The 15,714-nt window shown below is 38.3% G+C and overlaps 2 protein-coding genes across 2 annotated transcripts in view; both read right to left on the bottom strand.

Moving 5' to 3' along the window:
- LOC146481635 (proteasome activator complex subunit 4-like) overlaps positions 1 to 11,187 on the bottom strand; it is a 40,795-nt gene extending 29,608 nt beyond the window's left edge. The window contains exons 1-12 of the mRNA XM_085107685.1: positions 10,843 to 11,187; positions 9,481 to 9,621; positions 6,722 to 6,838; positions 6,167 to 6,211; positions 4,966 to 5,115; positions 4,353 to 4,416; positions 3,768 to 3,842; positions 3,367 to 3,486; positions 2,783 to 2,872; positions 1,638 to 1,696; positions 432 to 638; positions 155 to 341 (exon numbers count right to left, since the gene is read on the bottom strand). Of these exons, the coding sequence (XP_084963811.1) occupies positions 155 to 341; positions 432 to 638; positions 1,638 to 1,696; positions 2,783 to 2,872; positions 3,367 to 3,486; positions 3,768 to 3,842; positions 4,353 to 4,416; positions 4,966 to 5,115; positions 6,167 to 6,211; positions 6,722 to 6,838; positions 9,481 to 9,621; positions 10,843 to 11,018 (1,431 nt within the window). The 5' untranslated portion in view covers positions 11,019 to 11,187. The remainder of the gene's footprint in view (positions 1 to 154; positions 342 to 431; positions 639 to 1,637; positions 1,697 to 2,782; positions 2,873 to 3,366; positions 3,487 to 3,767; positions 3,843 to 4,352; positions 4,417 to 4,965; positions 5,116 to 6,166; positions 6,212 to 6,721; positions 6,839 to 9,480; positions 9,622 to 10,842) is intronic.
- A 1,494-nt stretch (positions 11,188 to 12,681) lies between these two features.
- On the bottom strand, positions 12,682 to 14,563 carry LOC146481634 (uncharacterized). The gene has a single exon (XM_085107599.1). The coding sequence runs from the start codon at positions 14,302 to 14,304 to the stop codon at positions 13,093 to 13,095; it is 1,212 nt and encodes a 403-aa protein (XP_084963725.1). The 5' UTR covers positions 14,305 to 14,563; the 3' UTR covers positions 12,682 to 13,092.
- Positions 14,564 to 15,714: the final 1,151 nt, after the last annotated feature.

The following is a 15,714-nucleotide window of genomic DNA, read 5'->3' as shown; positions in this document are numbered from 1 at the left end:
AAGATAGAACCACCTTGCATGACAAAATAAACAGGACAACAAGAAAATATTCTACGGTAGCTTTCATTAAATTTCATTCACAGACCAAACAGTTAGAAGCACATTAATTACACGTGAAACAAACATTCTATTTCTAATACAACGCAGTACTCACCAAAGCCTTTCTGAAGTCATTAGGATCTATTCCTGGTAACACCAGCTGTAGTAATGTTAGAACATGGCTTCGGCCTGCTGGGTACGATGCATCTGGCCTCACAAGAGCTCTGGCCACAGATGTTACACAGTTTAATGTCGCAGTCAACTGGTGTGGCTCTGTCAATGTAGCCAGTGCAACATATAACCTTTGACATAAGAGACGCATGACAGTTAGGCAAACAATTTAACCATGAATATTATAGGGGTCGATTTATCAATCATTTGTGTTAACTTACTTGTCTAATAGAGTTGGCAGGACAACATCAGGTTTAATTAATGCCAAGTTCTGCAGTGCCCCTGCTGCATCAAAGCTACCACTCTTGTTAAACACAGCTAGCATAACAGCAGGCTTAAGGCATTCAACAAATGCTGTGAGCTCCTCATCTGTTAGTTTGGCCTCCACTGGAATGGCAGTCTCCCATGAATTCTTTGGAAACCTCTCTCTGATGAAAACAATTTTGAAAGTGAACATGTTTGATTTAGTTGCAGGTTGCATGAGACAAAAGTCTAACTTTCACAGTGTTGTCCTGCTGTTCCAAGACTAACATAATTTACTTGTGGTACCAGCTGTTGCTTGACCACCTCTTTAGCAGCCTTTCATGTATTAAAATAATATTAAAAAGAAAAGTCTTAAAATTCTTGTATCGTCTATGCTTCATCTAGCTATTAGCTTGATGCAACGGGTGTTTGAGCATCTTAATCTAGCACAGTCAAGACCTTAAACGTTCTAGCAATGTTCATGCTACTACTTAGGACAGACTTCTGCATCCATCCTGGGACATCTCTGCTATGCTTTGCTCCTATTATTTCCCTCACACTACTACTCAGTCCCTTAGAGAATCCCCTAAGTACATCCATTAGAATTATGCTGATCTTGTAACCCGGGTACTGCTTCTTGATTTCCCATCGTAGTGGGGCATACTTGCGGGTTTTCTCCTTGTCCTTCTGCTTCCAGTTCTCAATCCAAGGGCAACTAATCTCCAACAGGGTTACTGTCTTCCTCTCCTTATCTACGATCCTCGCATCCACTCTGTTAGCTCGCACCTCTGCGTGGTCTGCATATACTGGTACAACCCAAATATGCTGCTACTTGATAATTTTGGTAGTAAGAGCAGCTCAGGTTGTGCGGCAGAGTACCAACTGAAGGCAGAAAGTTGGTGGTCTTTCAGCAGCTTAAAGAAAATTATTTTGTATCCTGTTTTACATTCAGTAGGGCCATGTCCAACCTGTCGACATATCAGGTACTATTGGGAAGCTGTTACTTGATAGTACTTTGTGCACTATGTTAACTGTTCCAAGGATAGTGGTCTTTCGAAGTTAACCCAGATGCTCAGTGGGGAGTAACATTAATAGTCATCATCATCATCATCATCATCATCATCATCATCATCATCATCATCATCATCATCATCATCATCATCATTATTATTATTGATAATTACCTGTGAAGTCTCTTGATCATTTCTTTGGGTAGGTTGTAAAGAAACCGCTGGAGTTTTCCCTGAAAACAGGAAAAAGTTCTTATTATGAGAATGATGTGTTATTTAGTGAGTGACACAGGCATACTAAGAAAAATGAAAAATCTGCGTGCTCCTATCAGGAGTCAAACCTAATTTATTCACCAGGCTTAAAATATATATATACCATCACATTTATTCTGGATACAATGGGTAATTATATAAAATTGAAGAATAGCTGCACTGTTTTTTAACTACCAATGATTTTATAGCAATTTCATAATGATTACAGTCAACTCTCGCCTTGCAGACACCTCCCTATTACGGACTTCCCGATAATATGGACAGCAGCTAAATAATTTAACTATAAAAAATTGCGATAATGTTGAAAACTTTAAAAAATTTAAAACCATCTTGGTCTAAAAGTTTAAAAAGCGACGACGTTTCAACGTTTGCTCAACGTCATTATCAAGTCAGTGATGAGCAAAATGAAAGTGAATATAAATGTAAAATAATTCCTTAGAGACAAATAAAAGCAAAAATATGTGATCTTAATGAAGTATTCCCACGCAGCCGGAGTCATGTAAAGAGTTTGGCGTGAATAGAGTCTTTCTGAGTATTTAACTCAGGGTTCAATTCCTTAATGAACAACATCTCAAAGATCAGGCAGTCGAACTTTGATCTACATTTCTTTGGCATATTAAAATCCAGACATTTGACTGAAATAAATTCCTGCTAATACAGACTCTTGCTATTAAGGACACTAACTTGCAGTCCTGAGGGTGTCCACAATAAAGGGAATTGACAGTATTTTTTATGGTAATTGATAGGGTTTGGATGATGAAAGTGCAGTTGTAGTGATATAATGAGATGTAATAAAAGAAAAATAAAGCATATCTGAATTCCTTGGGCGGGGGGAGTCTCAAGGCAAGGCAGCGTTTCTATCTTGCCATTCAGTGGCAATGTTATTGCAATTTATACAGGAATTTGAAGTCACATTTAAATTACCAGAAAAATGCATGTTTAATTGTTTTGACTCAAATTAACTTGCCTGACGAAAGTTTTTCAATGTCAAGATACAGTGTAGATAGATAAAATTTGTTAATGTGTCAGGAGGGTGTAGCACTTACTGTATAACGTCCGTTATTTGACGGATGATAAAAAGATTCCAGAGCTTTGAACAATTTACTGAGGTGGTCCTGAGTTGTACTGGAACTATGCTGAATAAGGAATAAAAAAAAATAAACCTTAGATGAAATCATAAAACTAAAGCTCACATGCTTTAATGAATTTGTAGATCCTGAGATAGAAACACATATTAAATTGTTGGAATATTACATGATCTGGAAAGAAAAACTTCACCATAAATAAAACAATAATTATAATAATATTACTACAATACTCCTCCTGACATTTTGATGTGTGATCAAACTCTCTTTCTTGTGCGCTGCACAAAATATCCGCTGTGAATACATTCATGAGACACCCACAAAAGTCTTTAACTCTTTAACCCCTAATATCAAAGAACAAATTCTCCTATCTTGTCCCCATACTTTTCCTATAAAAGTAACGGGGAGAAGTTGTTAAATTATCAAGAAAATTCACTGCGGATGATCATATCCTTAATTCTCATGACCTCAGGGATTGAATAAGCATTGAAATTACAAGGAGAAATTTGATGTTGATCACTAAGGGTTAAATGCACTGTACATACCATTGTATTGACAATCCAAATGACAAATGTACTAATGATGGTTGAGTAGTCTTTTACACTGCTGACCAGGGTGTTACCACCAACAGGAAGATGAAAATTCCGTAAAATACGAGTAAATACCTAACAAGAGTAAAATAACAACTTGAGTTTGGCTTTACACTAAAGGGACAAAGTTATGTTATTAAAGCCGGAAGTTGCCAAGCCTCCATATATCCTGAAATAAAAGGCTCCCTGCTCATCCTCACTTCACCTTTCTAATCATTTACTTACACTAAACTAATATCAGAGCGGTCTTCAATTGAGTGTCGAAAGAAATTTTGGTATTGCTTCACTACGCTCTGTGATTAGTTTAAAAAAAGAATAAAAGCTAGTTAAGAATAATTTTCAATGATGTGACTCACAGTTGGAAGATATGGATTCCAGTCAACATATCCAACAGTATCCTTAGCAAGCCGGGAAAACAACTTTAAACAGTCCTAAAAAAATTATATGAAAATTACTGTTAAAAATTAATTTCAGCAAGAAATAAAATATATTTCTTCTCGGAAGTGAATAACATTTCACTAGAGTCAAAGCTCTGGTCATATGATATCAATCCAGATGTTGAGTCTTAGTTGATGACATTCTTATAAATGAATAATCCTGTGTCCTCTAACTTTGAGTCTGTGGATAAAATAATGAAGTGTGACCATTCAAACAAAAGCTACTGAGCGGTACTTTCCTGTGGTGCTGGTTATTATGCTGTACAAAGTGGTTGTAACTTTGAGCCTGTGAATGAAATCCTTACATGTGACTGTTCAAATGAAAGCTACTGAGCAGCACAATAGCCTTCCTATGGTGCTGTTTATTATCCTGTACAACACGTTTCAAACTTTTGAGCCTGTGGATGAAACCCCTGTGTTTGACCATTCAAATGGAAGTTCTTCACCGACATTTGCCTGTACTGTTATTATTTGCATGGTGGAAATGTTACAGATAATACATACCTCTTCCCATCTAGAACTGTTTGTAAATGACTGCCAAATACCTAATAGCTCGTCAAACCACAACCTGGAATAAGTTTAAATCAATTATTATTGAAACACAATGAATCATGTACACTTGTCATGTGCTTGTCTGGATCCATGTACATTCTATACACAGTACAGCTTCCATCTTTAACACCCAAAGTTTTAAATAAATTTATTACTGTCTCTTGATTGACTGACTGACTGACTAACTCACTCACTCACTTCAACTGACTGACTGACTCACTGACAGACTGACTCACTGATTGACTGACTGACTGACTGACTGACTGACTGACTGACTCACTCACTCACTGACTGACTGACTCACTGACTGACTGACTCACTGACTGACTCACTGACTGACTGACTGACTGACTGAATGTTTGGTTTCGTCAACTGAGTTCAACAGGTATTAAATTAACAAGCTGAATGATATTTTGTTGTCATTTTCACTCCCCCACTGATGTAGCATGATAGTTTCTTCAGAAACCAATCCCTTTAGACATCTTGTACATTGTGTAATCTGACAAATACTTTATAATTATGTACTTTGACAATAACAGGAGATTCTCCTATACTGAATACTTACTTGAAGCCTTTGTCATGTTTCTCTGGGGGTAGTGATGTGGGTAAAAACAATGCAAAATAAAACATTGCTTTACCAAAAGTCACATCATAAGGACACATCAATGGCCTCCATTCATCTAGCATTTCTTGGGTGGATTCTTCAGAGAAATACCTGAATAAAACATGGAAACAGTCAGTGATTTCACCAGCTATTCAAGCAGTTGTTAGACCAAAAAAAGAAATTTGGAATTCTGCACATAGAACACTAACAAAACTAGCCTCAACCATACTAATTAAGAGCATTAGCCATACATGTAGGTGGGGTTCACAACTGGAGTAAGGAACCTAATGTGCAAACAAGGTCTAAAGGTCTAATTTCAGTTAAAGCAGTCTTCTTTGTAGTCCACTAGCTTGCACATGGAGTAAGCTTGGTAAATTTGGCATATTTTACCACAATCGGGGATGAAAGGGTTAAGAAACCGTCAGTCAATCTCCAAATTCGAGCGCTACAATGATACGTCATCAACACAGCCACCCCCCCCCCCCCCCCTCATCAATGTTGTTTTGCCACTGAAAAAAAAAGGCTGGGTCATCGTCCGGCCTTGAAAGCAACATTGAGTTAAGGGGGGGGGGGGGGGAGAGTAAAGGTTTGTTACTTTCCAGGCGGTGTTTTCTTTAAGGTAGATTGGAATATATATACAAAATTCGCACTTTTCTTAACGAGATTTGTCCATGATTGTAGCAACTTGACCAAGAAATCCCATACTTGAAAGTATTGACACCATGTCTATTGATTATTTTATCCTTGAGTTTATTACCAGTATCTACTTGTAGTTACATGTAAGTTCTACATATTTATTATTTTAATTTGTTAATTTATTTATCCACAGATTCGCTCAACACTTGAGATAGTGCAAAAACAACAGGACCCAAAGTCCCCTACTACAGTAGGTTACACACCTACACACCCCTACCTACCCCCTTCTTGAATATTAAGTACATGTAAGTCCTATCCCTTATTTACACCCCTTTAATATGATTTACACAACTTATAGCCGTTACACATAAAGGGAAAGAATAGACTTGAGAAATAAACAAAACATTAAGTAAATGTATGCATTTTTTGTTTAGCAGGTGAATGCTAACATAAAATTAGCATGGTGGCACTTTGTGCAGATAAATTTGTATGCTAGTTTGAAACCATCTATCTGAAAGATACTTACACTCTTGAAACAGAGACAACACGTTTTACTGTTTCTTCAAGCTTTCTATGAAACAATACAAAAGGAACTTTTAATATTTTTGCTATACATCATGTCATGTACAGTGTAATAGTCCAGTAGGTCCAAGTGATAACTAGTAACAGCAATGCCGAATTATTATCACAGCCCTCTCAAAATGATTTGCAGTCCAGATAATGTAACAAGAGCAGTAGGCTGAAAGAGCTTAGTCCAACGGAATCTCCGGGAAAATCAATGTGAACTAAGTAGTAAATCATCATATCTTAAAGCGGCAAAATCACTAGCTGCTGGTACATTTTGAGACAGCTGTTATCACTATTACAATTATATTAATAATAATAAGTCTGTTTAATTGACCAAATACATGCATGTCCCACAGAAACCACAACTTGGCTACTGTACGTTGAAAAGTGGATAAGTGACAGACCCACTGCTCCTTCTGCTTCATTTAACATCATAGTTTGGGGAAAATGACACAAGGAAGGCCTGGTTACATGCTACAATGTAGAATGATACAGAGTTTTCTCTGTCACTTACAAGGGATGTTTCTTGAGTCCAGCCACTTCATATTTCGAATAAAATGTGAACTCCACAAGATCATAAAGTGGTCTCCATGGCAACACGAGATCAGTTCTTGATAGCAATTCTTGCTTCCTGAAAGGGTTGACCATAAAGTAAGTAAGTAAGTAAGCGACTTTATTTTACGAAGGTAACAAGTGACCGTAACTGCAATTACTGATTAACTTGTGGCCCTCTAATAACCAATACTAAAATAAAAGAAATTAGAGATTGTGTGGTTTCAGAAAATATCCATACCCCCACCACGGAGGGAATTGGAAATTCCAGAGGGGTGGGGGGGTCAATGGCCCAGGAAATTCCAGAGGGGAGGAGGGGTGAATGGTTGGATAAGTTTCCAGAGGGTCAACTTCACGTTCATGTCAGACATAAACGTTCAAAATTGTAACTTACCAACTTTGCAACTTCGTAGATCTTTCTTGAAGACATAACTTTGTTTAACTGTTTTAACGAAACCCTTGTTACATTAAAAACATGTTTCCCTTCTCCGAAAAGCCTTTGTTAGCGAAGTACTCCAACTGAGACAAGAAATCTATGTCTGCGTTGCGTGACTCAGTTATTATAAAACTGTTGTTTGTGAAACTTTCTTGCATAGAAAATATTGTTTACTGGAAACAATTGAATTTGTATCAATGTTTGAAAGGGAAAATTTTGTATGGCTATAAAGTGAAAGCCACAATTTTACATAAAAGATTGAAATATTTGTTTGTTATTTTTGTATGCTGTGTAGAGTTACAGGCAAAGGTCAATTCCGGGGTCAATTATAACTGGTTTGTCAAAACTGACCCGTGTTAAAACTTATTCTGTCCAAAGTATTTCAACTTAAAGTCCAAAACTATTAACTTAATTTCTATGCCAAAATTCAACAAAATAGAGCCAATTCAACATTCTTTCAATGCGTTATTGATCTCATACAAAATTTGCATAAGAACGTGAACATGCTAATTTCGTTTTGCGGCTCCATTTCGTCTGTGGTTTCAAGTTACGATCTGAAAGCTCTATTTGTCTCCCTGCCCTGCTAATGCTTATTTTGTCCATGCTTTTCCGATTCAATAGGAAAACTATTGACTAAAATAACTAGACTGAATTACCAGGAGAAAAATCATCAATTGATGATCAATTTGATCTCCTAAAATTTCCATAGGAACGTAAACATGACATATGCAAATTAAATGAAAAACACATTTTTGCATTGCCGGACTTATTCCAACAATCTAGATTTAAAATCTTCAGTGAAGCTAATGGTAAAGTTTGATGTCAATGACCACAGGTAAATATAAAACACAACAATTATTTCAGTATCAAGAGCTTTTTGGCAAACTGTACCGGTGAAATTGAACAGCGCGCGCGCTCTTCGATAACCCATATTTTCTCCTCATGTAGGCAGCTCTTGATATTTCTGAAATGTTCACATCAAACTGATTTTTGAGGCGTTCTTTTGAAATAAAACTTTTCCAGAGGGGGGTGGGGGAGTATTCTGTATTTGAGGAATTTCCGAAGGGGTGGGGGGGTTAATATTTTCTGGAACCACACATTGAAGAAAGATACTGTGGCTGAGTAGGCGAAACAAACAAACTGGCTTAACCTTAACCAGTCCTTTGCATAACATGCTTGATCCCTGAACCATTAGAATCAGTGCTGCAAAGAGACTGCAAACCTTCCTTTGTTTCAGAACAAACCAAGTCGCACTGTTCAAAGTATCTTGGGTTTTCTGTGTGACACCATCATGGACAAATACCTCTACATGTATAGCTACAGTGCTTCAGGCTGTGACTGTTTTGGTCACCACTTTCTAAGTAGCAAGAAAGACTGGTAGCTAAAATTGTCCTGAAGGCCACCAACTTGCAAGCTGTGTGTTCAGTCATCACTGAAGTGGTGTAATGGTCCCTTTTTTTTTAATTTTTGAAATTTTAAAGGTAGACAAAATGAAAAAGATTGACAGTGTTCCTATAAGAATATTATAAGGTGTCATTAATTATAACACCTGATGCAGTTCATTTCTTTTTTCTGGTTGTGCGAAGACAATGATGTACAAGAACACCAAATGTGTAATAGTCAGCCCACTGAGGAGCAGCCATCTTGATTTTCGTTAGATCAAAATGGTCTGCAGTTTTCATTCAGGTAATGTTCAAAACATATCAATACAGTTTTGGCAACTAGCATTTCACATCTCAAAATATTTTGTGGTAGTAACTTGGCAACATAACAGGAGTAGTAGACCAGAAAGAGCCAAGTTCAAAGTTAATGTAAACTAAGCGGCAAATCATTGTCTGCAAGGTTAAGAAAGCTATATCTGGATTTAGAGGTCATGGATTGGATTCCCACTAAGGTCAAAGATTTTTTCTTCACCTCATGCGGTCTCCATTTCCTTTCAAGGGCTAAAGCTCAGTAAGAAATTCATGCGTTCACTTAACACTACAACATGTACAACTGTACATTGCAGAGTTAATTCTCTGATCTATCATTTCACATTAGTGTTAGCGGCAGAACATTCATCATACACCTGGATCTGGCAACCTTTTTATCATTAAGGGCTGCCAAAGGAAGCTTTGAAAAACATTGCCCTTGGAGCAAAACTGGAAGGTTATGTTGCAAACACTGTAGAAAGGATTCAATTTCAAATGAGCAGAGAGGACAGAAAGCATTACAAAACTATTATATTTTTTACATTATAAAGATAGGTTGATCACATATAATATTATCAAGATAATTCCACTTACTTCAGTAGCTGAATTAAAACATGTCCAAAGGCAATAACATACTGAGGGTCCAAGTTGGGAGAAGTTGTCAATTCAAAGAAGATGTGTACGAAATGCAAATGGTCTTCCTTGGAAAATTTTCTCCCATAGAGCTTTAAATAACTAAAGGAACAAAGACACAAGACAATTTAAAATATTTACTACACAGTACAAGCTTTAACCATAACTTCAACTCACAGTGTGGATCTTTATTGGTTATGGGACAACTGAAATTTGAAGATTTGATTGCATCATCAAATTTATAGTTACAGTAATTTGAATGAGGAATGGCAGCCCATAAAAGCAAGATTAAAACTTCTCTATGAGTCAGCAGCTTTTCGAGGCTCGCAAAATAAACAGAGACTCTGAGACGTCTTTACAAAACATGGAGACTGCAAGACTCATGAGAAACAACAACTTGCTGAAAACAGCCTTCTACTAACACCCTTCTCAGAATGTTAAGCTCATCAAACAAAAAAAGTACATGTATACTCCTATGTTCTTATTTTATAGTCACTGAAAATGGTGGCAACTGACAATACGGAAGGAGTTTGACGCAGATGACTTTTTAATTACTAATAATTTGTCTTTAAGATTTGCAAACATGCAGGTTGGAGAGTCTTCAACTAAACCTCTATTGCTGGGACTAAGCAATCCCCAAGTGAGGTTTTATATTGAAGTGTAGCACCCTGCACACATCAATTCATGTGGGTAAATTTGAAGATCATACTACATGCGGTACACGCAAGTAAAATGTCTTTACAAATGTGAGATCTCTCTCAAGTTCTGCCAAACTCTGCAGACTGGATGAGTATCATTATACAACTGGGTAGCAAAACAGTATGTGGGATGATTTCAGAACATCTGCCCACCTGATTTACACTGAATAAAAACGCATAATGAAATGAAACTTACAAAATTAATACAAAGGAAACCATTCTTATTCAGTGGTATACATTAAATAGGTGGCTGGTTATTCTACAGTTTGGCTGACAAAAGGGCAACAGAGACCAAACACCAGCTTGATCAAACCGCCTGATCAGTATTTAAACTTTCTGCGATTCACACAGCTGGCCTTTGATTTGTCACTGATCAAAAATTCTGTCGTGAAGAAAAATCACCACTATACGAATTGTATTGTTTTAAATAGCTTTTTAACTAGCATGCAAAATTGGGTTTATGTAAAACTTCTTCCCGTTGAGATCGGAAAACAAGACAAAAGGAAGTAAGCCCATTAATAAGCTACAAATTTATAAAGTTGACATGCACACTTAGCTGGATGTAAATGACTCTACACATATATAGTCAAACGTTAGCATTTATCGCTTATTCCAAGCAACTTACTTTGTCAATCTATTGCTCCAATACAAAACTCCTGGACTTGTCTCCTTGAATATCACAGCACGTCCTAGATTGTACTTAATCTCGGAGAGAAACTTGTTCGATTCTTCATCTAGCCGGTCTTTGTACGGTAGGAAACGGTTGTAGACTATTTCTTTTTGGGGCTTAAAATCTAACATACCTTTGAACTGGTGATCTCAAGAAGATCACTTGTTACTGCTTAAAAATGCCCTTTCTTTTTCTACCAATACATATCACAGAAAGGCCACAAAACCTGTATCTTGTCCTGTAAATTATAAAAAAGACGATCTTATATATTTCGCCGATTCACCCTTACAAAGCATGGTCATCTCAGTCAGCGGAGCGTACAATAGGTTATGCGCACTAAAGGCTTGGACCAATCTCCCGCGGTTTTCCCGCCAAATTCCTCCCATGTGTCCCTTTATTGTCGGACGCTGTCAAATGGGGAAAACGAACCGTTGCTCATTCAAGCAAGGCACTGATACAGTAATTTTAGCGAATCTTATAAGCGCTGCAAAAGCCACTCGAACACCCTTATCAATGCCTTATGGCCGGTTGTAAAAATTCATTGGATATGCGCCTGACCAATTATATTTTTACCTTTTGTTCAGAAGACTTGAACTGATGTCCAAGTCCAAAGCATTGAAACTATTAGACAAAGCCCTCTATCCAGTCATGAGGAAATCATCCAACTTAACATAAATAAACCTGATAGAGATATAAAAAGAAGCAAAGCCGGTTAACGAGAACATTGTCGGGAAGTTCCATGCGTCAGTTACACATGGCAAATCAATAAACGTTTCTCCAGAAAATACGTTTATGGCGTAACTCTTCATCTGAGGCAAGATAGATAGAGAGAATTTATTCATGTGTCAGGAGGGTCTAGCACCCTGTCGAACCCTGGTCAACTTTAATCCTGAATTAGCGTTTGTCGGCTTTTGAACAACTGTTAGTCCAGGTATATGAATGGTTACATGCGGAAACCTTCTGTGAGCAACCCTCAGGAGAAGGATTAGAATGCATCCAAACCAGAGCAAGAACCGGCTACACTGCTCGTTGCTCCATGTTACTGAAACAGGCCAGTTGTGGGTCGTGGTTGACTTTGTCTCACTTTTTCCTTTGGAAGCTGGTAATTTTGACGCCATGAGCAGGCCTGAATGTACGCAACCTCGTTCCCAGCTAGGGAAAAGGCCCTGGGAACGAGGTTGGAATGTACGGTGTAATTTAGTGCGCAATATGGCTTAAGGGGGGATTCTACCTAAATTTGAATGAAATTTGAAGAGGTCCTAAGAAGGGATAGAAGAAAGAAAATGATTTTTGGAACACCAACAGACAGTTGATACCCACGCCGGCAAGAGCACCCCAGGTTGCTAGTGGACTAACTTGGTGTCCGTCTATTAATTATTAACTAAAAATTCTAATTTTAAAACTTCACTAAATCTTCAATATTTCTTATTTCTCTTAATTTTACCAATCCTTCAAGAAAAATTATCTCCTCCCAAATATACCCAAAAATCCCCCAAAAATTCACAAAACACCTCACAATACAGATTCACGGGATGAGTGTAGAGTTTTTGGATTGCTTGAAACGTGAACGAGATATTTCCATTAAAGCCACGTCAAGTGGCGGAAAAATGGCGTTTAGGTGAAATCCCCCCTTAAGTTCATCTCCAGTGTAGGGAAGTCAGATTAATTAGGTTGGAGACTGACGTTTCAGATCTAGTGCATATTTTTTAGCTTACCACGTGACGTGTCACATCAGTCTTGTTCTTTGATAGAACATAGAGGAGGGAGAAGTCGGAAAGCGACACTGGTTTAAACTTTTTTATTGGCAGGGAAGCGTACTCCCCTATATCAACGGTACGTACAGGTATTTGCAGCGCTAATCGGCATGGTCCCGAGATCATGATATTCTCTTGATACAGTTTTTGAGCCGTTCTGGCTCGAAAATGAGTGCGGAAAATGGTGCTTTACAATTGTGGCAGCTATAAAAAACTTAAAAAAATATCATCATAGTTCTAAACTGAATTAAATTACATTTAATTTAAAAAATCTAAAAGTATAAAATCTGAGATCAAGTCGCATTTAACTAATAAATATCGTATCTAAAATGTGCTGAGAGCCGGTCAGCCTGACTGCTGATACTTCAGACTCCTTTCCACTGACCCGGGGTGACTGGGAAGGTCGAGGAGTCTTGCCTCTGGAGATTTTTAAAATATTCTGAGGACGATTTTAGCACTGAAAGAGAAACTTCTTAACACCGTGATCTAACTTCCTCTTTGTATGACTAGGGATTCCCACTGGAGCGTAACCATGGAAATCAATGTCTTCAACTTCTCCTTCATCGTGCATGTCCCTATCATCCACAAAAAGCGATAAATATGACCCTTGAATTATCCTAAATGTTTGAGAACCTGGTTCTTTCCAAAATACTTGAATATGGCTTCTGCCCTTTGATTGCTTATGAAGCGCTTCGATGTAGTATTTTTTAGATGGCTTCAGTACGATTTGTCGTGACTTTTGGATGGGATATTTTTTAAAATTGTGAGGTGTCGTCGATGCTACACCATTAGCCGAGTATACGGCGGCGATTAGTCGAGATTTCTTCGGGTTGCTGTCGGAGCTCAGCCAAAGCTCCGAAGTGTCATCGGAAGTGATCGCAAACTCGTAAAATCCTTGCTTTTCTGGGTGAAGGAATCCGAAAATTCTCTGTCCAAAGTCGCTTCCTTCCTGATGTGACTTGAATTCCTCAAGAAATTTCCGAACATACGGGAATCGAGGAAATAATGGAGAATGGCGGAGTTGTTCGACGTAAGGACCGCATATTCCTTGCCAAGTATGAACGTTCAACTTGCCGGCCATGTAATCGGGGACAACTTGTTCAAAGAAGGCCGACAGCAACTCGTGCCCAGTAATTTTCTCATCTTTTGGGGTGTAAGTTAACTTCTTATTGTGCATTTGTACTGTATCAGGTGAGGGTGTGACGATTATCACTTCGCCACCGCTGTCATGCACTGAAGCATCTTCGCCCCTGACTTCCCGAACCAAAGAATCTTCGCCCCTGGCACCACGCAACGAATTATCTTCGGGTCGATGCAATTCAATGGTATCAGCTTTAGCGTGGGGCGTTCGCTCTCCTGAATCAATCGCCAGAATAACTGAGGCTGAGGAAACAGGCTGAGGAGAATGATTTATGTTTGGAGCCTTTGTCATGTTCAGCAATGATTCGAAAAACAGTGTTTGCTCTTTCAGCGAGCGCAAATCATTGCTCAGTGAGACAGCTTTGTGTTTCTCCATTTGAAATCCCGAATATTGAAGGAAATCTTCATCAGAAAAACTCCAATGAAGCAAAAATATAACAAGAAAAGGAAAAATAATGATAGGCAAAGTACATATGCACCAGAGCGAATTCCCTTCGCCTCTTTTGTTGTATCGCGAGGCCATCGCAACGTATCGAAGCCTTCTCTTGGTCTTCAACAAAGCGAATCGAAACTGCCCAGAGTGAAGGCAGCCACACTCCAGTCTGTATCTACGCTGAATGCTTCATGTACGATTCCAGTGTTGGTCTACCTGCCGCTAGCTTCTAGCAACCCCGGGAGATTATTAATATCATTTTTACAAATCTGCATCTGAATTGCCAACCGCACTAGTCGTACTTCAATCAAGCTTCACCAATTACTTTCCATCTACTGTAGGTTTCTAATCGTTTCCTAGGCCCACAGTAGCGTATAACTTTGTATTATGCATGAGGAAGCTGTTTTGAATTACTTTCTCGCTCCAGTTAAGAAGCCTTCATGCATGGTGAACAGCGGAATGTAAGTTCAGACTTCCCATTGGTTGAGTTGCTTCCCAGGCCTAAACGCTTCAATACTCGGTCATGTTTAGCAATTCAGGCGGAACATGATTATACTATTCTGCAGTTCCGGTTCACGCTTTCAGTAACGATGAACATTACGATTTTGCTGTCATTTCACGCTTCATAGTTTATATATGGCCTTAATTCCAACCTCGTATAACAAAGTTTCAATATGAGGTACGGCTTTGGTAGATCAAAGCCGTTTACAATCTTGAAAGCTACAATAGCTTGATAGTTTTCAGTTTACTGATTTCCTATAACAATGAAGTGGCCTTTTCAGATAGAGCTCATTTACTTGACTTTGGCGGCAAGTCACTGCGCGCTACAAATGTTATGCCCTCGGCCCTTGACATAGCGTCAGAGGTGGTAATGGCACTTTATGATTTTAGTCATAGATAACGCACATTTGATTGCCTTCACAGGTAGGGCAAAGGTGCTGTCAAATTTCAAGGGCGCGCAACGGTTCCTTACGGTGAGTGCTTGCTTCATAAATATATATCGCCTCCGAAATTGGGACTAAATTGTGAACTGCGAAAAACTAGCGTTTTTTCTGGTGTTTTGTCACCTTAAACTTTAGTGAGTTAGAAAATTAATTCCCTTTGTTTTCAACAGCACGAAAAATGTCGTTATGAGAGCGAAAAAGGACAGGCTAGGATTTTCGGGAGGTCAACAACAGTTTGTAAATTCGGCAAGTAGTGATCTAATCTCTGTACTTTAGTGGGACTTGAAATTTCGGTTAAAGAATCCAAATTGTGTATTGTGCACAACTACCCCTTTTTAAGAATCAAAAACGATCTTGTAAAACGGATATAAAATGAAAAATTAAATGGCTTTGACTTGTTCAAAGGAGCCTTTAACGCTTGGTATTGACGCGCAGAGCTCAAGAGTGTTACTAACCCCTTTGATCACCTATAACATGTTTCAACGCCTGTTTAAGGTCAACTTTATCACAACTTTGATGCGAGCTACAGCTCATCAAAGCTAAATTTTCGTACAGT

The sequence above is a fragment of the Pavona decussata genome, unplaced genomic scaffold (assembly GCF_977016875.1).
Source record: "Pavona decussata unplaced genomic scaffold, jaPavDecu1.1 SCAFFOLD_48, whole genome shotgun sequence".
Taxonomy (NCBI): domain Eukaryota; kingdom Metazoa; phylum Cnidaria; class Anthozoa; order Scleractinia; family Agariciidae; genus Pavona; species Pavona decussata.
This window is presented reverse-complemented; position numbering and strand designations above follow the sequence as displayed.

Excerpts from the sequence above, each read along its gene's own strand:
- LOC146481634 (XM_085107599.1), bottom strand. The coding sequence starts at position 14,304 with ATGGCCTCGCGATACAACAAAAGAGGCGAAGGGAATTCGCTCTGGTGC.